Here is a 26,190-nt window from a genome sequence, read left to right as displayed (position 1 = left end):
CCTAGAGCATACTTCTTAAATTACCTTTAAATCCCTGAATGAGGACATCACATAATAAAATATTAATTTTATGAGACTAGCATAAAAATTGTAATATAACAAGTATTTTACACAGCTACAAATTTATGTATGGCATATGAATTTTAATAGTATACTTATAATATACTATTATAATATATTCATATTATATTCATATTTATCTTTAATAAAGTAATTCAGACTATCTTATGTTTAAATTTTATATCCAAACATAAATGAAAAGTAAATTGCTTTAAGAAATTTTCAAAACTCAGCCTTCTAAAATAATAACCAAGGGTATAAAAGGAACAATTCTCATAATAGAGTTACAATAATAAGATTTAGATCCAAGGTATGTTGTCTGCCCACAATGTAAGAAGATACATGGTAGAAACTAGTTTTTAAGACATGGCCTGATAGATTCTGCTGTTTAGAATATAACAGACAGAAAAAAAAAAAAGAATATAACAGAAACCATAACTCAGTTCTGCAGTATTTCTGTTAACCTACACTTAGAATGTATGAACATAAAAATATAAAACTGCAGGGACACTACATCATATGCTAAAACCACACCGAACTTTCTTCTGCAGAGAACCAAGGAACAACTCAGTTTCAATTCTATTTTCTTTAACTTCAATCTTTCCTATTATCTTTCATAAAGCCCCAGCACCTAATAATAATTTTTTAAGCCCCTTGAGCAACATTTCACTGACAAAATGACTCAACAGAAAAGATGCACCCCAACCACTGAGGAACGTTTTAGCACTTAGTAGGAGCCCAATGGTTCACATTTTAATGAATGAGCAGATGCAAATGAGAATTCTGACTTCCTGATTGTCTTTTCTATACTCAAACATCACTGACTCATATGCGGGATAGGACTAGGGTCCCCTCCTAGCCACAGCATCCTGGTCCATTCGAACTATCAGGTGTGCCCAGGTTGTAGGCTGAAAGATGGTTTCCATTCTGAGTTAGGCAGGTGACCCAGAACCAACTAAAGCAAGCTCTACTGCTGGACGTTAGCATCTGAATGAGCCCTACCCTCAAAAACAGAGGGCTGCCTCTACTTCTAGGGCACGCTAGGTTGAGTAACTCTTGTAAAAGGCACAGCAGGTATCAAACATACTCTGGGTTTAGACTTGGTGTAATTTAACTCAAGAAAGGCTTAGCTATGTGATGTCAGACCTGCAAATTTTGACTTTTTAATGATCTTTTCTTTCACTCTGAACTTATGATTTGACCAACAGAACACAACTAGACAGCAGTGTACAGCCCCAGCTCAGCTAGACATACACAGAAACAGGTGGCCTCCCCTGGGGAGTAGCAGCACTGTCATGACAATGCCCATCTCCCCCAAATGTCTTCCTTATCAAGCTTCCTGGGTCTGGGAAGCCCACAGAGCCCACAAGGCATAAAGGCTCTCGGCCCTTCCTGCACGCCAGAAGCCAGTGAAAAGATGATGCTCAGGCTTCACAGCAGATTGACTCAGTCACATGCTCAGGATGAGCAGGCATGGTTTTCAAAATTTCTGTAAGTGATTTACGGGCAAGGGAGGTCAAGAGCACCACATCTCAAGGAAACCGCTAGAAGTGTGTCAGTCATCCCAAGGGCAACATTAGTTCAGGCCTTTATTCACGGGCTCATTTGTTCAGCGAACATGCATTTACCCTCTACTGTATGACAGCAGCAATGTGAGAAAATGCAATGAAGTGAGAATATGTGCCGATGACCCGCTTGTTATTACACACTCGGTATGTGACATGAGTTGGTGTGTGACCTGTGGCTGCATGGGGCCCCGCACCTGGAAGGTTCCCACATTTGGTTTCATATTTTGCTGCCACCATCTTGAAAGTTTGGATAATTTTGGAGCAAGGGGCTTAGCGCTTTTATTTTGCAGGCTTGAGACATCAAAGCTCAAATATGGCTGACTCCAAGGGGACATAGGACCCCACTTTCTTACTCTCCCTTTTCATCAACCATATCATTAACACAAATAAGTGAACCCTTGTTGCTAAAAGACGGATTTTAATGTCATCCCTGAGCTATTCGTCAACTAGCCCCCCAGTGGGTAACTACTCATTGCCTGCTTCTCTCTTCCCTAGCTTGCCAATCACCATTCCATTCCCCAGCTAACACCATACTAAAGGAACTACCATGAAGGGTAGTAAAGTCCTAGGAGTATATGGAAAAGTTATATTCAAGTGTCAGAACGTGCTTCCTAATTTTTTAAATAGGTTTATTTATATACATACAGAACTGAGGTACAGGCTAGAGGCTCGGGGCAGCGAGAGGATTCACCAGAGACAGAGTGGGGAGCAGAAAAGGCAGACTGAAGAAATACACTGCTGAGGGGAGCAGCGGGTGAGACAGGAGAAGTCTGCTGCACCAAGTGGTCACCTCCGGAGCAGACCGGAGATTGAACTCACACTGAAGGGGCTGTGGCTTGCTTGCAGTGCTGCACTTTAACCCACTGCGCCACCAGAGAGGGCCTGCTTCCTAATTTTAAGGTGGAATGAGACATGAAGAATTCTTCTGTATTAGGCTGAAAGCTATGAGTGATGGGGAAGACTGGATCACAACTATAAGCTTTCAGAAGAGCAAACCAGTATCTATCTCTGGGGCTTCCAGGAAAAAGGTAGCACACGAAGTGAGGTGCAAAGAACACAGAGGTGGCAGGACACAGGAGCAAGACACAAGGGGCAAAGAGACCGTGACAATAATGCATGGAGGTTAGAGCACTAACACTGATCTCCAACAATGCTGATCTCTACAGTGGGCACCACAGCTAGCTCTAGGAAGCACAACCCAGATTGTCACACGGGCCTCCTTTTAGCAGGGCCACATGCTTGGTGTAACATCTGTTGTTACTGTCTTGAAACGGACAGTTTCTGAAAAAGGCACTCCACATTTTTATTTGATTAGGGCTTTGCAAAGTATGTCATCAGTCCTACCGAGCTCTGTGTACAGTGATTTTTATATGCTATCTCAGTTCATCTATGCACATCCATAGGATAGCTTTATTTCTGTGACTTTACAGCTGAGAAACTGGAGGCCTCAGTGGTAATGAATTTTGCCAGAAGGCACACCACAAGAAATACTGAATCAGGATTTGATCCCCAGTTTCTCTGACTGTCAGAGAAACAAGCCAGTAGCAAGTTGAGGAGCCAGTCGCTGCAGCTGGCTGGCCAGGACAAGGCAGCAACAGCAGGAGCTGGCTCCCTGGTTCACAATTATCCCTTTGGGACAACAGGAAACATAAAGGAGTGATGTGATCTGGGCTGTATTTTAGAAAGTTTACTTTGTATAGTGTATAGGTAAACTGGAGGTGGACAAATGAAATTCTCAAAGATGTTTGAGGCGTACATGCTCCTTCGACTACAAAGAAATTAGACACTTAATAATGAAAGTCAGTAAGTTCATGTTTAATAAACATTTATCTAAAGCCAGATGCTGCATGTGGATTGTGCCGTTCAATCCCTGTCAAAATGCCGGACAGACAGTACTGTTTATGATCCTAAGTGAGTGATGATGAGGAGGCGAAGGCAATGTAAGGAAGTTCTCCACGGCCACCTACCCAGTGAGCAACAGAGGTGCTAGCCATTTAACTCCAACAAAACTCCCAGTAAGATGACTTAAACGCCAACAAAACTCCTAGTAAGATGTCTCTTTAATTAAAAAAAAGTTCACAAATACCTTGAAAAACTTTAAAATACAATATTTAAGAGTGTTGATTTAAAAGAGAACCAGAAGGATAGAGATTTGGCAGATTTGAAAACCCATTGTAAAGCAACATCATTTAAAACCTATTATTCCTGGCACAAACACAGAAGCACACATCAATAGAACAGACTGGAAACCTGGAAATAGAGAAAAATGCTCTCAAAAATGTAATACATGATAACACAAGCTCTACAGAGTGAAAAGCGTTAGGAGGAATTACTTTAGCAAATTGAAATAACCAGTTAATAACTTGAGGTGACCATCAGGTTACAGTCATATTTTCTACTGTATGTAAAAATAATCTCCACGTGGCTTAAGGAGTTAAAAACAAAAATTGAATGACAGCAGGAAATGGAATAGAATATTTATCAGATTTGTGAAAGAACAGTAACTTCAGCTTTGAGGCAGTGGAATAAATCATGAAGGAAAGACTGACAGATTTGAATACATAAAAAATTTAAAACTTCTGTACAATGAGAAAACAGCAAGACTAAAATAAAAAGGATGTTATACTGAGGGCAAATTTGCATTCCATGTGAGGAGGAGAGCTTTAAAACACAAACTATAAATAACCTCATTTAAATTTATAAGAAAACATTATCCCTCAAAATATAAATATATAAAACATGAAAAGCAATGAATACACAAAGAAACACAATCAATAAAGAAAAAAAACACTATTCAACCCACTAACACCTTATAACATAAAATTAAAGCAAATTAAGATAGGATTTTTCACCTGCTAAGTAACGTTGCCCCACTAATTGGAAACACTGCTTGTTGCCACAGTTAGATTAAAACCTGTGTACCCTTCCTGACTGGGGCTACTACAAATGGACACAACCAGTGTGGCGATACTAGGCAGAGTTCTGCTCAACCACGTGGATTTTCAGTCAGCAATTCTACCCCCAGCACTTTATCTTCCAGAAACGAAAGCAAAGGTGAGTGGTGGGAACATAAAGACATCATCCTCATTGTTAACAACATCGAGATGCTAAATACCCAAAAGTACAGGGATGGTTTTGTTAAATGTGACACAGAATATTATATAAGTTGAGGCATTTTAAGCTTTTGTCTTCATCATCCAAAGGGCTGGAGAGAGACAGGGAAGTAGCTTGAGGAGAAGTCAAGAGAAAATCATGAAATCATTTCCTCTAAGTTTGTCAGGGCTTGGGCAGATCTATCAATCCAAGGGAATGATATAAAGAAAAATAGAATAAAAATGTAAGAAGAAAACAGAGAAGAATGAAAGGGGAGCAGAGAGAAGGGTGAGGGGGGCATGAATGAAGGAGAGGGAGCGGAGGGTGTAGCGGGGTTGCAGGTGGGATACAGTCCTACAGGAGACATCCAGAGCCAAACAGGAAGGGACTGAGGAGATGAGAAACTGCCTCTCCCTGGAGTACAGGCCAAGAAAGAACAACAGAAACGCATCTAGAATAAAGAAAGAACAATTGTGAGAACGTGTTATGTGAGCCTTTCTTGGTCTAGCAGCATCCTGAAGCCCCTGGCCAGCAACCAGACTGTTCAGGGGCTTTGTATAACAGCAGGATTAAGTCAGCATTCAGCATGTCACTTCTCAGCGGAGGACAGGAAAAATGAGCGAAAGCGCCACCAGGGGGCAGGTTTGGTACTGGCAAAGGGACTTCAAAGCCATCGTTAAAGAAAAAAAGTCCTTTCTGTACAAGGCACAGTCTTTGTTTTGCAATAAACACTGCACCACGTGCAGAACAACTGCTCTAACGGTTGTGTGGTGGGTGTGAACTAGTGTGCTAAACTCAGGTGTGCAAAAGAAGTCATGGCCCTTTACATTCTTTAAAGAAAGTTAAATCCCAAATCAAGCCACTCTGTCATTACGAAGCTCCCACAGCCTCAGAGGGTCCGCACAGAGGTTCCGGGGGTTGTAGTTAGGGCTAACATCTTGCCATTGCCCAGCATGTGAAATGTTCCTGATGGGAAACAACGCAACGCCCTCATTCACTATCACAGTGCTTGCTATGTCTTCCTCACACAGGAACGGGCAGATGTTCCAACGTCTGAAATAAACAGGCCTGCGCGCACCACACCCCTCTATGAGGGACTCTGTGAGGCAGGAAGGGGGTATCAGCCCTATCTGGGGCACTCTGGTCTCCAGCAATGCCCTTCAGCTCCTTTCCACCCTGTGCATGTCGCTCTGCTTCTAAATCCCTTTTCTTCTTCTGTGGTGTCATCTAAGATTTTAGAAAATCTAGAAACACAGATGTCTCTAAAGCTGCACCAGCCTCAGGAAACATAGTGAGAGCATAGGCTTTATGTAGTTCTTGAGGTGGGGAAAGAACATACAGGAGCAGAATACAACTGTATATTCTACTAGACCGTTTTCAGATTCCCCTGTTTACAAGTCTGACAGCATGTGGCTTTTTCTGGTAGATGACACAGGACTTAGGTCATCACTCAAACTAGCTGGTTTTCAGAATAAACTGAAAGAAGGCCCTGATCTCAAGATCAGTAATGCATTCACAGAAACAGGTAGTCAAGGATAGATGAACTGAATAAGTGTCGCAAACTACAAACCTGAAGTCCAGATTCCACTACAAATGCACCTCACAAATTTTCAAATTATTTGCTAAAGTTTAAAACACTAAAAACAAAGGACAGTTCTCTTAAGCAGCTGTATATTTAGCCCATCTTTAAAATAATATCTGGAGATCAGGACTGATCACTGCATGGTGTCCTCATTCAGAGCTGAGCAGAGGCTGCATCGCTAGCTGACACCACTGCTTTTCAGTTTGCCAGAGTCCCCAGTGCTCCCTATTGTACTACACCCAGACTTCTCCCCTCATTTATTCTTCTTGCCATGTTTCTACAGGTATTTACATCTGCAAGCCCTGACTGAGTTTACAAACAGGATAAATATGCCACAAAAACTGAATAAGCTTCTATCTTTTCTCAGTGCTCATTTTAATATATCTGAGAATTCCAGTTTTGATCAGGTCTTAAGATATGAGCAGAGTATAAAGAAATGGACAGATTTGGCACAGAGGTTAAGTCTCAGCACTCTCATGCTATCACCACTGCCTGCGTCCTGAGTCCAATCCCTGGCCTGGGAACTGACCCACACAACACAGCAGACATCTCCTGTCTTGCTCACTGCTTCCCTCAGAGTGTATTCCAGTAGATCTGCCTATTCTGCTCCCCTCTCTGTCTTTGGTGAATCCTCTTAATCCCTACACCTCTGGCTTGTACCTCAGATCTATGCATAAGTCAATCTTTTCTTCATAAAAAGCAATGGGCAGATTTAAGTGATCCCCTCAGTTCACATTATCAGTTGTGCCCCCAGGATAGAACACAGTGTACCCACACTTCACACTGAGCAATAAAACCAACGTACAAAATGAGTCTGTGAAATACAGCTCTTGTTCCACTTTAACACGTGGCCTCATTTCACATCACAGCTCTCTAGGCCCCCAGCAAATGAGCTGGGACAAGTGGACAAGTGTTACTGGGGTGGGTGAGCTTCCACACACACATGGAAATTTCTCTTCAAGAACCTGTGTTGCCCTGACCTTGAGCCCATGAGCTCTGCCTCGGCCTGCAGAGACATCCACTGGTTTCCCTGTGCTCACTTTAATTGTCAAGCTAGGTCAACCTCAGAACTTCTTTCACAGTAAATAAGAAAGTCCACCAAAAACAAGAGAGAGGAGCTTGTTCAACTCGAGACAAAAATAAAGCAGAGAAAAATAATTCTAAAATTTATTTTAAATTTAAATGAGACAAATACTTGTTTGACTTTCCTGCAGTTCAAGCTACAATCCATGACAAATAATCTCTGTGGATATGAAAATAACATTTAGAGACCAAAAAGCAATAAAGGCAAATGAGTAAATAAAGGCCTCATATATTGAAAGGTGGTGTTGAACACCCAGGAAAATGTACTATGAATAAATCCATTGTACATGCATATTCAAGAATGTCATTGGAACCTTTTACTGGTTGAACTTTTATAAATCCAAAGAGGATGGTAATTTAGAGAGACTGTAACTAAACAAGTGGGAAAGAGACAAGCACACAAATCTCAACACATTCAGAGGACCCATGTCCTTCAACAGAAGGGACACTTCAGCTTCCCTGCTGATTTCTGGAGTGTCCTTACAGGGATGCACCTAAGTGGTTCCTTGACCCTCAATCACAGGACATAAGAATGACAGTGATTACAACTAGTAGGACGCCTGACAAATTGCGCATGACACCGTCTCTACTCGAGAGAACGCTTAAAAGAACAGCATTTTTTTTTTTAAAGATTTATTTATTTATTCATACAGAACTGGGGTACAGGCCAGAGGCTCAGGGGCAGTGAGAGGCTTCACCAGAGACAGAGTGGGGAGCAGAACAGGCAGATCGACGAAGTACACTGCTGAGGGGAGCAGCGGGCGGGTCAGGAGAGGTCTGGCTCGCCATGTGGTCTCCTCCGGGGCAGGCGGGAATCGAACTCATGCGGAAGTGGCTTCAGATTCTCAGTGCTGTGCTTCAACCCGCTGCGCCACCAGGGAGGGCCAAGAACAGCATTTTTAAAAGGTGTATTTTATTTATTTATGAATACAAGAGCTGTGCTGTAGGCCAGAGGATGCGGGGGTGGGGGTGGGGGTGGGGAGCGAGTATGAGAGGATTCACCTCAGACAGGGTGGAGAGCAGCACAGGCAAAATCTAATGACACACACGACCAGGGGAGCAGCAGCGGGAGAGGAGAGGCCTGCTCCACCAGGGGGTCAGCTCCCTGGTCTGGATCACACTCGAGCCGCAGCAGCGTAGTGCTGAGACCCACCCCCTTGTGTCCCCAGGGAGGCCGCAAGAATAGCATTTTATTTTAAGAAGTAATGATTTGAGGAGCAATACAGTATCTTTAGGCAATTCGGGAGTTACACATTTTCAGCCTATCCCCCAGACACGCAGAACAAAGGTTGGGGGTGGGGGGCTGTGGGTGGGGGGAGGTTTCAATTCACATTCACAGATTCTTTCTTTAAAAGGCATTTCTACATTAGAGTCTCCCTAAATAAAAGTACAGCTTTCAAAGGAGCTATGACCATGAGGAAATAGGAATTTTGAAGAATATACTATAAAGTCTCTATCCAGGTAATTAAAAACCTCATTTGTGAAAACATTTTTAAGAAAAACAATTTTGCACCTTTAAATAAATGTTTTTAGTTCAGAATTCAAGAATGAGCGATTGGATATACTGATGTCTCAGAGGGTGGTTGAAAGAAAATTAAAAACCAGAACCTAAAAAAAAAAAAACAGAAATTCTCAAACTGTGGTGCACTTCTTTGGGGTTCCCACTCAACACATTTCCCTTCCCGGTTGAAGCAGTTTCATTTTCAAGTGCTGTTCGTCAGAAACCTGCCAAGGAGAATACTGAGTTCTCTCTAAAGATATCTGGAATATCATATCAAGTCATATCTCCAAATAAGCAATAAAACAATAAACCCGTCAAGCGGATACTGATTTACTCCTAACCTACTGTTGAGGAGAAAGGAGCCTGTTATGAATGACTAACATTAGTCACAAATCTGCCGGTCAGCAAATAAGACGACGTGGAAATGCCCACCCCTGAGCGCAGAAAGACAACTAGTTAATTACTTTTAGGAATGTAAATTTTGTTGGCGGAACATCGAATTATTTATGAAATGTCGACGAAGGAGGAAATCACAGGCACCAGAACACTGAGTGATGATGAGGCAAAGCTAACTAATGGAATTTTCAATTACACGCTTCCTGGCTTATCTTTTCGGGCTATCCCCAAGCCCAATTTCCCCGGCCTCTGTGTCTGGGTGCTGGGGTGAGGCTTCTGAAGAAACACGTGCACTCACACTCATTTTAAGCGCCACTTTAGACAGCAAAGTATGGCCCTATACAGTGCGAAAGCTTGCTGAAGACCTCACTGAATTCAGCAGCAGCGGTGAAGCCTCTGAACTTAAAACCAGTGTAGAGAGTCTGGCTAATTTAGTAAGGAATGAGGGGAAGAGATGGGAAGAGAAGGCAAATAATTATACACTGTCTGGGAACAAGTCATGAGAGAAAAAAGTTTGCAAACGAATTGATTGAATGTGGTATAATCATAGTCTCCAAGAGAGACAATTCCTCATGGTAGAAGAAAAAAAGATTAGAACATCTCTTAATAATTAAAAATTTAAAAGTGATCCTTAAAAAATTCTGTGTCATTTTAAATGCACATACTATATCAGTAAAGTAGTACATGAAGATCATTTAATAGCAATAATACATATTGGAGTGAATGCTCAATAATTTTTCAATTTTCTGAACTGTTAGATTGTGGTCAAAACCTGGATTGCCTTTGGGTAAATATTCAATGAAATCTATAGTTTCAGTAGGTCAATGACAGTAAACTTGGTTGATTATTATGATTTTGTTGTTATTTTCACAAAGCAGTATTTATTAATTGTAAAAAATTAAGAAATTACAGAGATACAAAACAAAGGAAAAAATGATCGATAACTTTCTCTCTAAGAACCTTCAATGGTCTGCTCCTTTTCTCACTATATAGATCATATTTTTATATGTATATAAATACCTATATGTAAACATGTAATTTTTCAAAATTTGTGTCATACTGTAGTGGAAGTTTTATAACTCTTATTCTAATAATAAAGTACAAATATTCTTTTAAGTGTATATATACTAGAAATTGCATATAAATTATGTGCCAAAATTTAACAGGTTCTTTAGTTGAATATCTGCGTTCTTTTAAATTTTCTGCTATTACAAATAATGACTGTGATTTTCTGAATAACTATTCACAATTCTATACCTATTTCAAAAGATCCATTTCTTTAAGTAGAATTACAGGCAGAAAAAAACATGACAAATATTTGGTCCATTTTATAAAGTTGATCTCCAGAAAATTTATAAAAACTTATATGCCCATCAGCAGCTTAGATCGTCTGATCATCTGATAGCATCACTGACATTGGGCATTAACATTAAAACCAATGTAATTTGCCAATATAGTTAATGAAAAGTATCTATTACCTAGTTTCTAGCCTGTTTCCTAACTAGAAAGAAAACTGGTGAAACTTCTTTGACTCAGTTAACTCTGTCAGTTAGGGTCAGTTCTAGAAGCCATAAAAGATAGAAAATACCTGAGAATTCAACCTGAAGTCCTTTGGGTGCCAAGCAGGCATCAGTTACTAAATTTTATCCTGCGAACCGGTCTTTCTCAAGATGGTGTCACACTCTTAAGGGAATTTTCTTGAAATTTGGGGAGATGTGTTTGGTTTTCATCAAACCTGAAGGTTGTCATTGGTGTTGAGGAGCAGGGGACCAGCTGCCTGAGCAAAAATCTACCCTTTATCCTACACATGTGACTTTCCAATATCCTCCTTGAAATGCAGGTGACAAACCTGATCACAATTACCCAAATCTAGAACCTAGCTCTGTTTTATATACACATGCAATATATTCTACATCCATTTTAAATAAATACTGAATATTCCACTACCATGTGAATCAAAGGGCAAATGCCCTCTCAATACTTTCCCACGAGTTGTATGGCTGTTTTGAAAATTATCTTATGAAGACCACCGTGTTCCATTATTTGCACTGTGATGTCACTCATAAAAGTCTGCCAGGGTATGATGTCTACATTCTATGCAGGAGACTATGCATGAGAATCTGACCACTTCTTCATGGCTTGTAGTAATGGCCATGCCCAAGCTTTTATGTAATGAATTTATATTTATTACAAATTTATTTCTCCTTTATATTACATGTGTGACATTCTACTGCTCTCTATAAAATTAAATGCAGGTGGGTTATGCTTTCTGTTGGTTTCCTCTTAGGAGAGTAATGGGAACTTAGCAGTAATTCTAGTAATTCTACAGTTGAAAACTGCTGGTGGAGAAAAGAAGAAGCCGTTCAGAGGTTTCTGGCAGAAGAGTAAAATGATTAAGCAGGACAGGGGGATGAGCATGCAACATGAAGAAAATAAACAGAAAAAGGAGATAGTAGGAGGCAGAGACCATTAAAAAAAAAAAAGGCAAATACAATCTGGGCAGAGAACTAATGAAGACCTAGGTCACCATAAGTTCGAAAGACTCAGAAGAAGAGCATTTTATGGAGGACATCTTAAAAAGAGAAGCTGCTGTACTCTGTGATTAAATATAGTCACAGAATGATGATCATCTTGTCATGAGACTGTAGAGTGACAGTGTTCCCCAAATTGTCCCCCACACATGCATCTACACACATACACATGCACAAACACGTGCATGTACACACACCCACGGACATACATACATGCACACACATGTGCACACATACTATGGCTGCACATATGCAAGCAAGTGTGCACATACACATGTGTGCACATACACCGTGGGTGCACATATATACATGGGTGCACAAGGCCCCTGAGTGCACATATACACATATGTGCATATCCACAGGGCTGCACAAAATACATATGGGTGGACACATACCCATGGGTGCACGTATACGCATGTGTACACACACATCCACACAGGCACAACTGTACACTCTGAAGCTCCGGATTCATTTCTGAATAACTCCTCTCCCCACATGCTGACAAAGGAAGGACTCATCACACCACTGACTCAGAAATCTGACAGCCCAACCTAACACTCATCTGAGTCAAAAGGGTGAAGTCTTATTCAGTTTATTTATTTGTTTGTGATTCTGAATCCAAGATAAACCCCCAAATAAATATCCAGTGTGTTGAAAGTACACTCTGGCTTATAAATCACAGACTTGTATTCTCTTACAACAGGAAGCTTAAAACTACATAGATCAACAATAGCTACATATGCCTCACTTCCTTGCCAAATTCATGCACACACACCCCCACACAAAGAGAATAAAAGGAAACTGGGAATCTGTTTGTAGCATTTATGTTTACTAATCAGAAGCAACCATAACAATTAAAATAGTATCTGAGATGGGGCAAGAACAAGTAACCAGAAAAATTAAGGAAGGAGAAGTATAGGTACAACCAGATCATTGTTGGCAAATTCTTGGGTAGACCAGAATATCCTGATTCCATTCAATTTCCAGTTAAGATAGAAAGTGAATTCTGAGTATTTAATAGTTAATTTCTGAGAATACTGTAAACAATTTTTTCAATAAAGGAAGAGGGGCTCAGGAGTTAAAGACATAGTGCTATCAAGCTGCAGCATGAGTTCAATCCCCGCCTGACCAGAGGCTGACCCACAGGGTACAGCAGACCTCTCCTGCCTCACCCATTGCTCCCCTTCGCAGGGTTTTTTAGTAGATCTGCTTGTTCTGCTCCCAACTCTATCTCTGTGTGAATCCACTTATCCCCTTACCCTGCACCTCTGGCTTGCACCCCCATTCTTATATGCATAAATAAATAAATCTTTTAAAAAAGGAAGAGTAAAAGAAAAAAAAAATCCCTAAATGTTTCTAGTTATCCTGAACTGTGTCTGCACAGCAGTCTGAGTCAGTAAAACAGAAATATCGCATTCTTCATGGCTTTCTTAACAATAGAAAAGTGAGGAAAACACACACACACACATACAGGCAAATGTACCTTTCTCAACTCTAAGCAATTACTCCCCACTCCACCAAAAAAATGTCAGTCACATTCCATCAGAATGGAAACCGTCCCCAGAAACCTCACCATTAAATTTTCACATTGTCCATTGCTTATTTCTTTTTATGGGTTACTTACCATCTGAAATGTATTCTTAAGCACTTTCCTATTTGCATTGTGTGACAAAAATGCCAGACCAATCCCGAGGGCTGTGCTAACTGCCTGAGACTGGTAATGAAGGGCTGGTATAGCAAAGGCGCAGATAACATCATCCATCTCTCCCCAGCTTGGCTGCCTGATCCCAGATTTGACAAGAGGTAGAATATTTATATAGTGGGTAGCTATTATGCTACCTTGCAGGAGGCTTAATAAACTATGAATAAACAGAAACTGACCTGAGGCTAAAAGGAGATGCAGCAGGTGACGTTATGTGGGGCTCTCGCTTACAGACCCTGTCTTTCCTCTTCCTCATAATTAGATTGTGGCACAGTCTCATGGAAGACCCTTCCACCTGCCCTCTGTGCCTGCTGCTCTGATCTCCCTTCCCACCGCTGCCCCACCGATTCCCTGTGGTCTCCCAATCACTGCCTTCTCTCTTAAGCCTCTGTCATCACGCTGTAATTCTGCCTGGAATCCACTGCTTTATGTTGTCCCTGCCTGGCGTCCACTTATTGTTCAGGGCTCAGAGTAGTGTCACACACCAGGATAGATTTCCTTTCTTCCTGCTTTCACTGCAAACAGGGTTCATGTCCATCCAAGCACTTCCAAGTTACACCATGATTATCTCTGTGCTCATTTGTCTCCCTACAAGCAAGCTTCTCAAGGGCAGAGACCAAGTCTTTTTGATATATCTGCAGTGCACAGCACAGTGAGCCCTCAGTAAATGTTGGTTGCTTGCCTGACAGGGGAGTTTGCCTTTTCTCCTACAGGGCAAACAGAAGGGCTATCACCTTGAAAAAGTGTTGAAACGATCATTGATTTCTCCATGGAGGGAGGGCGGGAGTGGAGGGTGAGAGCTTTTACTAACCAGGGTCATGACGGCAACTATGCTTCTGCAGAGAAGAGGCAGGGGTGGAGGGCCACAGACTTGTGGCACTGACCCATCGTGAACTTTCAGTCTACTTCCCACAGCTCTAGAGTCCCCAGGGGATTCCACTGGTTCACTTCAATATTTTCTATGTCCCTTTGGGGAGGAGGTGGGATCAAAGTATGTTGATTCATGATACTGATAGCTATTAAAAATCAGGGTCCCTAGTCCTACCCTGGTCGCACAGCGAGTTGGAGCACAGCACTAGGAAGTTACAGCCACTTCCACATGAGTTCGATCCCTACCCTGGAGGTGACCCATGGTGTGGCAGATCTCTCCTGACCCGCCCGCTGCTCCCCTCAGCAGTGTCTAATCTGCCTGTTCTGCTCCCTGATCTGTCTCTGGTGAATCCTCCCTCTGCCCCGCACCTCTGGTCTGTACCCAGTTCTGTATGCATAAATAATCTTTAAAAAAAAAAAATCTGGGTCCCAGGCAGGACTTTAACTGGTAGGACCATGTCAGGAGAGGTGCAGGTGAGACAAAAGAAGCCCCTGCAACATCAGGCTGTGTCCTCTGGATCATTAGCCCTTGCCAGATGCGTGTGAAAGACACTTTCAAGCATGCTTTGTTCAATGATCAGATGGAAAGCATGCAGATATCTCTTTTCTTTTCTATCACCTAAGTCCCTTGGGCATAAGATGCAGGGTCTTTGTTGGGGGAGAAAACAGAAAGTCTCACACTCATAAAGGATACCAGATTTAGACTTTGAACATGGTCTCCAAGTGACGTGATACAGTCACAGTTATGTCCTGGCAGAGTGAAAAGGAGAAGCTGTTCATCATCCAGCTTTAACTTTGGGCCCCATTTCTGGATTATATTTTCTGACATGAACTGTAAATGAGAACTTCTAATAAATTCCACAATTATCTCATAAACAGCACAATTACTTTGAATTTGTGTGTACTCCAAGAATGTTAATTTGTTGAATGCTAACAATATTTACAACTGTTTGGTACTTCATTATTTTTTAATACACTAGGATTCACCTCTCTGGATCTTTAAGTGGCTCCTGCAAGTACAGACTTACTTATAGGATCAAGAGATAAAAGACAGTGAATCTACTTCATCAAGGCAAATACAATTTCTTTGTTACTTACCGAATTAAGTTTTGCCCAGAACTCAGGTCCTTCTTCCATCTTTCTGAGGCTCGGTGGAATGTACCAAAAGCAAATATTGGCATATTCAGGCTGGGGATTAAAAAAAAAAGGAAAATCAATTTATTAACAGGTCATTAGGATGCAATTAAACTCGTAGGTATTTTCTGTAAAATCTATCCTACTTGTATTACTTTGATAACAAATCAGAATTGGATACAGTAGACATCCATTCTGCTTTACTTTTGATAAGTCTATTGGAAAGTATTGATCTCAATTGGGCACACCTAGAGGGTGGGTGCTCTTCCCTCTAGTAAGGAATTAGTACAAGATCAGGAGTACTGCTATTACTACTGATAATGATGATGATGATGATGATGATGATGATGATGATGCCTGGGGCTCAATCAGTCCAGCACTGATCATCAGTTCCAATGTCCAGAGATGCTCTACTTCTCTCTTCAACCCTGATCCTTAAGCTATTTCTTATGCTACTATATCCTTCCAGGATTTCCTTTACCGCTTACAGGAGCTAACTTTGGCTATTATCTGCTGCACTTGACAAATGCAAAATCCCAGATTATCATTTAACTGATAGCACATGATATTCTTGGGATTTACTACCCTGCCATGATCCACACCAACACTGCATTGGGGGAAAAATATGATCCCCTAGACTCCTGGCTGTCAAATATCAGTAAGACATGACTCAGAATGGGACTTGTTCAAAACAGTGACTCTCAGTTCCTGTTTCCAGAATGCATGCAGTCTGATAAAGTTCATCATAGAAAATGTTAATGAATTTGCATTTTAAGAGGTATCGATTCTGAAATGGACATAGTGTCATGCTTGTCTAAGAAACTCTGACCTAACACAGACATACCTCAGTCATCTGCTCTTCCATCAGACATGATTTGACTAATCATGGGATAATATTCCAAAGCAGGCTTTAGCCTAGCCATTGCCACACAGACAAGGTCTTTTCCACCACAACTTCCATTTTCACTGGACAAAAATGTAGGGTGTCTCATGTCAAAGAAAACCATAAGACCTGTACTCATTGTCTAGTGATTTGGAACATTATATTAGGACCTAACAAATTAGACACAGAACTGTAGGAAAAATGAGGGGCCATACCCACCCACTCAACACCTTCCTCATGACTTCACAATAATGGCATGTTTTTTAAAAGATGTCTTTTAAGTGTGTGTGTGTGTGTGTGTGTGTATGTTGTAGAAGAATTGGATTGTATGCTAGGGGTACAGGGAGTGAGAGGGTTCACCAGAGACAGCGTGGGAAGCAGGACAGACAGATCTTCTAACCATACTGCTGAGGGGAGCAGTGGGCAGAACAGGAGAGGTCTGCTGCACCATATGGGTCAGCTCCCAGGCCGGGGATCAAACTTAACCCATAGTGGTGACAGTGCTGAGACTTAACCTGCAGGCCACCAGATTGGCCCACACTTGAAATGGCTTCCATTTTACTACCAAATCCAGTTTGTTGACCAAGGTCATAATAGTTCTTAATAACCATTCAAGTTATGTTCCAGCATAGGTATAAAGTTTCAAAGTACTTCAGATAGCTAGCATCTCACGTATTTTAAAGTCAAAACTAGTATGATACAGAGTTGTAACTTTAGTGGCTTTTAAATCACAAGAAAACATCCAGAGGCCCTCCCTGGTGGCGCAGTGGGTTAAAGCACAGCACTGGAAAGCTTAAGCCACTTCCGCATGAGTTCGATTCCCGCCTGCCCCGATGGAGATCCACATGGCGAGGCAGACCTCTCCTGACCCGCCTGCTGCTCCCCTCAGCAGTGTACTTCGTCGATCTGCCTGTTCTGCTCCCCTCTCTGTCTCTGGTGAATCCTCTCACCCTCCGCATCTCTAGCCTGTACCCCAGTTCTGTACAAATAAATCAATCTTAAAAAAAAAAAAAAAAAAAACATCCAGAGACATTCCCAGCTCAACAAGATATATTCTTTGATCTTCTCATCCTTTCACTTGTTAAATTTCTAACATGATTATGGGTTTGACAAACAATAAAGAGTTACAAATATTCAAAACTCAGAGTAGTTCAGAATGGCGATCCATGTGAATCCGCTTTATTCTCATAAACATTAATCATGATACAATAATAGACTTTACAAATCTATACAATATACTTGGATTTCTTATTAATAATTGTTTTTGTTTATCTACAATAGAAAGTACTGGTATTTCATATTATTTGATCATTTAATGGAAATAAGTCTTTTCAAAGAAACTAATTAGAAAATAGAAGAAAAATAATTATTTGTCACGAGGTTCTGGGAATTCTTGCTTTTATATAAAAAAGTGTTTTTCTAGGTATCATTTATGCCACTTAGTTTATTGCCTCTCAGCTCCAAATCCACCCTTTCTTGGTGTCCTGCAATAACAGAGGTGAACGCTAACTATTTCTCCGTGCCATCTGGTCCAATCTTAAGCTTTATCAGCAGAGGGCGCTGGAGGGACATTGAGAAGGAAGAGTATCTCTTCCTGGTTCCTAAAATGCACAACTCATGGTGTCCTGAAGTTCATGTGGCTCCTTTCAGGAGCATCAGTGACAGCAGGAAGTGCCCCGCCCCCTAACACCCCTCAAGAGCACCTCTTTGGGTGATTTCAAAGCTGACTGAGACCAGGTGGGCAGCCAGAGTAGTTGCTTCTAGTACTCTTCCCTGGTAGTTTCACGGGGAAGTGTTGCCTCTGGCTTCTCTGGCACCTTGTGGGTAACTTGACCATGTTCCAAAGCCTTGCCCTGTCCCCACACTCCCAAGGTGGATTTCCAGAGAATTCCTCACACCAGTGAGAGTCTTCCTAGCCAGTATAAATTACATTGTCTCTCTCCAGCCAAGGTTGGCTCTCAGTCCTGGGAGACGAGTCAGCTTACTTTGGTGATGAGTTCTAGGTGTGGAGGTTGGTCACGATAGCTGCGATTCCTGAGTGTTTTCAGCTAACACTATAGCTGCATTTCTGAATTTTTTACAGTTCTCTTTCTCGCCTGGGAGGTAATCCCATGTCTCCGATGTTCTGCTAATAATTTTTATACTGTATTTCTCACTTTAAATTACTGTGCAGTTTTTATCTACTTATTGGACCCGGACTAATACACCATTAAGTCAGTTATTCTTTTCACTTGCATGGCAAGATCATAAATCACTTTGCATTAGTGTGTATTTGCTGCCCGATCTCTATATTTTATGGGAGTACTTAGACCTTTAGAGTCGCCTTTTAATTTACTTCCTTTAGTAAATTTCTATTCAAATATCTTAGAAGTAACAGATGTGTGATTTCTTTTGTCCAACCTCTTTTAGAATGGGTGGGTTCAGTACTGTAACACTTGAAAATTTGGGAAGCCCACTTGACACATTATTGGAGGAAATTTTATGGCCCACTTGGAACAATACTTTTGTTATGGTCATTTCCAAAATTAATATAAATTATTAAAGAATGGGAAAATATCTCTGAATATTCACGAAGACTATATTTCAGTTTTTCTTCTCTCTTTATCTCTGTAGTTTAATATGATGACTAAGAGTTTCCAAAGCAGTAATGTATAATTTCAGAGTAGAAACATTCATGTGCCTCTTAATTCCCTACTTAAATGAAAGCCTGGCCACTTGAAGATCTTAGGAACACATTCAGTGTATATTCTCTAACAGCATAACATAACTGGGAGTTCTAAGTATCTATAGCAGACAATAATAGTGAAGAGTATATTTAAAAAAAAGCAGCAGTAATGTCATTATCATAATCTTTAGAAGTTCATAGAGAAACACTAAAATGTAAAAGGTAGGTATACACGATCCTGATGTTAAAAAAAAAAAAATAGATATATCCCAAGAAGTAAAATTAGTGTTTTGATGTCAATTCCAGTAAGGATTACTAAACAAATGGGAAAAAAAGTCAGTGACCACTAACATGGAATCATTTTCATTATCTAAAACCGAAACCGAAGTCTTGTCACAATAAAAATCCATCTCTTTCATTTACAACATCATTACATCACAATCGTAGTAATAAACAAAGCTAGCACTCTGTATTTTTTTTTATTTATTTTTTTTTGCACTCTGTATTTTAATACGTATAAATGCAGAATCTAATACATAGATTGAAACAATCAATCATGCAAATATAAAGTGGCAAAAAGGGACATGGTGGATTTTAATTGACTTTAAGCTCATAAGTTTTAAATATCTAATTAAACTACTGAAAAATCTCAAAGATGACAATGAGTAGCAAAAGCAGCCTTTTTGGAGTCACGCGGATGTGAACTGAATCCCAACTTCACCAGGCATTTGGATAAGTGTCAAATGCTCTAGACTTCGGCTTCCTAATCTATAAAATGAATATGATATTGCCTGCCCCCCAGGAGTTGATTTGACAAGTGAAGATTATTTTCAGCATTTAGGACTATCTCTAGCAGGTACTCTATTAACATAATGGTGATTATTTGGGGTTATAGTGTAGAAAGAGATGTCCTTTTCAAGTTGATGAATAGCCCCATTAAAATTTGTACTAGGTGAGATACATGACTACGTTAATATTTGCATTCATAGTTGAAGGGGCACATTAAAAACTACAGCATGTGTAAAGAACAGCCATCAAAACATTCAATTTAATAAGCATATTTTTAGATGTTCTGGATATTTATTGAAGCAGGCGTTGGGTTGAGAAAAATGACAGGCACGATCTGCTTATCTTCAGGACCTCAGAGCTAGTGATGAAGGTAGGTGTAGGCACTTAAACTGCAATAGAATGATCATTACAAAAGAAATTTTTCATAATCCAAGAAATATTCCTGGCAAAAGTAATAGTGCAAATGAAAAAGCTAATGTATTGAGGGGCGTGGCAAGTACTCAGGCTGAACAGAAGACAGACTGTAACTAAGAGAGGTGAAGCTGGGAGTCATTTCATGACGGGCTTCCTCCGATGTCATGCTTGGGAGTTTGGACTTGATCCCAGAGGCAAGGTGGAGTCACTGGAAAGTTCCAATCTAGAGAACCGATTTCATTTTATGAAGGTCAGCATGGCTATAGGTTGGAGAAAGGGCTGGAAAACTCTAAGAGAATTGGTTAAAAAGAATAGGAGATGAGGGAGAAGACAGGGCCAACCCAAGGCATGATGACAGCCTGAATTGAGAAGTAGCTGCGGATTTGGAGAATGTAATGATGTAATGATGGCAAACTCTAGAAAAAGAGAAAACATTTTGGCAGGAGTATGTAGATATAGGGAAAGGCCAAAGACAAGAGTCGAAAAGAACATTTAAAGGTATATCCACATGGCAAGACATTCAGATACAGGCTGAGAATGTAAAGAAGAAAGCTGGGAGAGAAAGCAAACAACTCAAGGCAGGACAGACCGGGAAGAGGAAGAGGGACAAAATAGCAAAAAATGTTGCACACAGCCGCAAAAATTAAAGAATGTGCACTGGATTCCATCGGATTCAGCAACTAGAAGGTTGCAATGATCAAATAAAACTATAGAAAGGATAACTCTACATTACGATATGCTTGATACTAATAGCTTGATACTAATAGCAGGCATTATTAGTTTTAGAATAGGAATCATTAGCGTTCCCCGGAAGAGGAAGAAACCGCGAACTCTCCAGGCACAGGAAACGTGCAGGCACAGCTGATCCACTACTGTCTCTCCGGAGCGGTTTCCCACACAGAGCAGGAAGTTAAGTAGGTGTCCTTGAAGACGTTTTATAATTCAGAAAGTCTATGAATCCTAAATAATCTTGCTAATGTGGAACTCGGTAGAGAACAACAAAAAGTGAATAATTAGGACTTTCCGAAGAGATCAAAATAAAATATGTGAATGATAGTAAAGGAATGAATGCCCCCTAGGAAAGCATCTATTAGATCTTAGATCTAACACAGAAAAATAAAGATATGATTGTCAGGGGCCTATGAATAATGCAGAATTCATTTGAAATGATAACTTTCAATCAGCTTCAAGAAGCTACACAATATTTTTGCTCTTTCCAGGATAAGATATTCAAGTACTGGGCATTCTGTCTTGTTTTCATTTACTGTTTTTAGGGTTCCATGTAACACTCTCATCGCTTTCTGCAAAAACAGTGAGAAAAAGTTAAATATATATACAGATTTCAGTTTTTCCTAAACTGAAAATTCTGCAATCTCACAGACCTACACTCCAAGTAAACCTTTGTTGGAGATTCTCTGAAGTCTGCGTTAGTTATATTTAATTAATCCAAAGAAAGCACTTGCTAACAAAAAGAGAATAATCAAATTGGCACTTACAATGTAAAATTCAAGGTCTAAATTTACTTTGTTTCTCCAAATGGCATAGAAGTAAGAGGCAAATGCAGAACACATACACTACTCCTTTGAAGTAGAAATCTGGACTACCATTTCGGAAGCCACCAGCACTGGTCTGGGGCCAGCTGCCTCCTGGAGATGTAATACGCAGGGCAGAGGCTGCCGAATGATCCAAACCTAGCTTAACTTTCTTTTTTAAATGTGTATTTGTTTGTGCACACAAGAACTAGGGCACAGACCCGAGGCACAGGAGGTGAGAGGATTCACCAGAGACAGAATGGGGAGCAGAACAACCAGGTCTACTGAAATACACTGCTGAGGGGAGCAGCAGGTGGACTCAGGAGAGGTCTGCTGTACTATGTGGGTCACCTCCCTGGTCGGGGGTGGCTGTGGATAGCTTCATAGGGCTGTGTTTTAACCCACTGTGCCTCCAAGGAAGACCCAAGCTAGCTTAACTTTCATTACAAATATGTGAAGACTTGCAATTCCCTAGAGATGGTAGTAACATTTTTCTCCCAGTCTCAATTTTTTAAGACTTTAGGAAAATGCATAAAAAACTTTTAATTAGTTCATATTTTTTTCTCAGCACTTTCCCTCTTAGCTCTATCAGAAGGAAGTACAATTCTGGGGGATACAGTATATTGACAAACACTATAATGCTCATAACCAGAGTAATGGAGGAGGTGATCTAATTAAAGAATATAAAGATGAAACTCAACCTCAATAAAATAAAGATGATGATTCCGACTCAAGTCAATCACATAGATGTTGTTTTCCCTCTACCTGCTTCAGAATACATGTCAAAAAAATAGACATTTTTAACATAGTCACAATGACATTAATGTGCCTAACAAAATTATCAATAATTCCCTAGTAGCAACCAATTACCAGCTCACAACAGAACATTCCCAGTTATTTCAAAATTCACTTTTTAACCATTGTTCAAAACAGAACTCCACTAGCTCCGTATGTTACATTTGGTTGTGATACCCCTTAAGTCTCTTGCAACCTAAAATGATCATTAGCATTTCTGCCTTTATTTTCTTTAAGCTACCAACTTGTTGGAGAAATCAGGTCAGCTATCATGTAGAATATTCCACATTCTAAATTTGTCTTCTTGTTTCCCTGTAGTGTTGCCAAAAAAGGCACTTAAATATGAAATTGTCTGCTACCTTTGCAATCTCTTAAAATCCTTAGTTTCCAGGAATTTCTTAGACCTGGTAAACCAGATGCTACTTTTGTGGTGGCAGCGGTGGCCAGAACTCTTGGGAACAGGCCCCTGATCTCTTGATCTCATCTGAAGACCACACCTTACCTCACGTGGACTATGGCAGTGGCCTCGCAATTGGCTCATTTACTCTTTTCTTGTCATTCCTTCCCATCCTGTCCCCTATTCTTTTCTTCTCTTAACATCCAAAATGATACCTTCAAAAGAAGTCAGACAAGCCAATAACCAACCTTGACATCTGATAGCAAAACTGAAGCAACTGGAAATGGAGGGTGGTGACAGGACTAGGAAAGTGGGGATTCAGTGGAATGTGGCGGGGGATTAGTGGGATAACTGGTGTAGTCATGGTATGAAAATACACAGTTGTAGAGGCTTGAACTTATAACCCCTAAGTGGATACAATGATGGAAATCAGCTTTACCTCAATAAACATAGAAAAAAAACTTTTGAAAAATGGAAGTCAGACTCCTTTCTGCTTAAAACTTTTCCAATCACCACACTTGGGATAAACGCCAAAGATCTTAGCATAACCCACCTGACTCCACCTGATATGCTCTCTGCCCTCATCTGTCCCATCACCTATTACACCCTCCCTTGTTTAATACACCTTACTAAACGTTCTGGCTCCTGAGACTCAGAGAACTCATTTCCACTTTAGGACTGTAGATGTTCAATGATTCCACTTAGAGTGCCTTCCGAGAGATCCCTGCTTGGCATTATGTTTACCGTCATCCGGGTCTCAGCTCAAAGACAGACTCAGCGGGCACTCTGGACCATCTACACCAAACAAACTCTCCTCCACCAACACTCCCATGTCAGCATTTCACACCCTTTCTTGCCAGTCTAGTTCTTGCCACAGCTGTAATTGCAGTAGTTTGTATAACTAGATTATCTTTCAAGGGTTTCTTAAGACTTCTCACTATCTTATGTTTCATGTGTATTATTTCTTTTTGTTTATTATTTATCATTTTCCCTTTGGATGTAAGCACCAGGAGAGTAGAGAATACCGCTGTCTTGTCTCTGCAGTGCCTAGAACTGTGTCTGATATATAGTAATTACTCAATAAATTTGCTAAATTAAAGGAATGCCACACATTAGCCAGACTGCTTCTATACAGTATAGATTACTAGACTTCACTCTCTAAGTGATTTTTACATGATGTTCGAAACTGCTATTAAGTACATACTATAAGATTTAAGATAACCTCCCACTTTATGTGTCTTAAAAACCAGAATGAAAAAATATTCTTCATAATTTTAGTAATAAATTTTAGAGAACAATTCTATCTGTATAATTTTATTTCTTATTATGCACATATTCCAACAACAAAATGACTTATTTTCCCTTTGCTCCCAAGCTAATATGCTCTCATTATTTTATAAAAAGAGAAAACTGTGTGCATTATTGTTCATTCACTTAATTGATTTTTCAGTTGCAGGCACCACTATAACACAGTTGAATATTTGCACTACAATCATCATGCAATTTATATATCAAGATAGAGGTCATAATTTATTCAGTATTATCCTTGGTAATTATTATCGAGCACTTTAATTTTCAATACTTAAAGGCAAGTGTGTTCTCTGTGAACCCAACAAAGGAAAAATACTCACTAATAGAGTAAATTAACATAATGGACTCTGAATTAAGCTAATGACTTGTTTCTAAGTCTGTAACACAAAAACCAATGAAATATAACAGATTAAAAATCACTATTTTCATCACTGTTGACTGAAAAAAATCTGAAGCACAATTCCACAATCACTTACTTCCATCAGTAACTTGAATCCTTCTCTTTTCTTGATTTCTTCTACTAGGTACCTAAAAATAAATCATAATAGTTTTTATAATTTCAATCTAAAAATTCCATAAGTATGACTGATGAATAATAACACTATGATCATATCATATTGCTGATGCAGAGACAAAGTTTAAGTGCAAGCCTTAGAAATAATTAAGAGTACAGGTATAGGATTAGTAGATACTCCTGAACTTACTGCAATGCCCTGTAATAAAAAAAGACATATTGTTCTCATGAAGCTTATCTCACATATTAGCATTAGGCTTTAGATATACATTTGTGATCATGTATGCCTGACATTCATATTCTATGAAAGGGATTTAGCACAGATGCTTCACTAGCTAGCTGGCTTGGAAGAAAGGGTTTTCACTGTGTAGTCTTGCTTTGTAAGTTCATTTAAGATCAAGGAAGCTCAACATTTTCCCCAAGGCCTGAACAAAGGGAAAGAAGACTAGTTAGTGGTATTTTGTTAAAAAATAAGTGAATTGCAGCCATTGAAATAATGTCTATGAAATCATCTCAAATGCCAGGGAAAAGAGAATTACCACACCATAAGCAAAAGGCACAGATCCCATGAGATATGGAATGTGAATGAGAAAAGGCTAAAATGATATGGAGAACATGAAATAAATTAACACTGACACCTCTCTCCTGGGCCTATATATATATGTATATATTAAAACCTTTTGAAATGGTTAGCCTTGAAAGCTATGATTTGATTATGAACCTGAAAAATTCATAATACTTGAGCCAGTATTTCAATTTGGGGGTTAAATATAAGGAAATGATCAGAGGCATTGACAAAAAATGTACTTGTCGGGGTACTCATTGTGAATGTATACTATAGAAGAAAGAATGAATGGAAAGGGAGGAAGGAGGTCACATCCAACAGTGAAGACTGACTTTGAAATCTGTGGTTCAATTATTATGGTATCACCATATGGAATATGATCATGTCACTAAATATATTCATTAATATTTAAGAACAACAAAGAGTTATTTATCTTGGACCTCTGTTCTTTCATTGATAGAGCTGGAGTGAAATAATTGGTCTTCTGATCTCAGAAGGCTATTACAAAATATTATATAAAATCATAACAAAAATTATAAAATATAGAAACTGGTAATGGCAAGTTATTATTACTATGTTCATTTGCTAAAGTCCATTCTACAATATAGACCACTTTACAATGTGTGTTTATTTTCCCCCAATTTAATTTTATAACTTTCCACATATGATTAAATATTGGCATTTGCAAAGTACCTAAAACTAAGTGGATGAATTAGGAAGATATAATATATATACACAATGGAATAGTTCTAATCTATGTAAAAAAAAATGAGTCTCTTTTACTTTGTTTATCTTGGAACGGGAG

At 39.8% G+C, this 26,190-nt stretch overlaps 1 protein-coding gene across 4 annotated transcripts in view; it reads right to left on the bottom strand.

Annotated features, from left to right (window-relative positions):
• GADL1 (glutamate decarboxylase-like 1) overlaps window positions 1-26,190 on the bottom strand; it is a 573,172-nt gene that overhangs the window by 34,048 nt on the left and 512,934 nt on the right. For all 4 annotated transcript variants that reach the window (XM_012720584.1, XM_012720585.1, XM_012720586.1 and 1 more), the window contains 2 exons: window positions 24,783-24,834; window positions 15,485-15,574 (listed from right to left, as the gene is read on the bottom strand). In XM_012720584.1, coding sequence (XP_012576038.1) covers window positions 15,485-15,574; window positions 24,783-24,834 — 142 coding nt within the window. The remainder of the gene's footprint in view (window positions 1-15,484; window positions 15,575-24,782; window positions 24,835-26,190) is intronic.

This window comes from Condylura cristata, unplaced genomic scaffold (assembly GCF_000260355.1).
Source record: "Condylura cristata isolate star-nosed mole 26May11 unplaced genomic scaffold, ConCri1.0 scaffold00004, whole genome shotgun sequence".
Lineage (NCBI taxonomy): Eukaryota > Metazoa > Chordata > Mammalia > Eulipotyphla > Talpidae > Condylura > Condylura cristata.
Note: the sequence above shows the minus strand (reverse complement) of the source record. Positions and strands in the feature narration are given on the sequence as shown.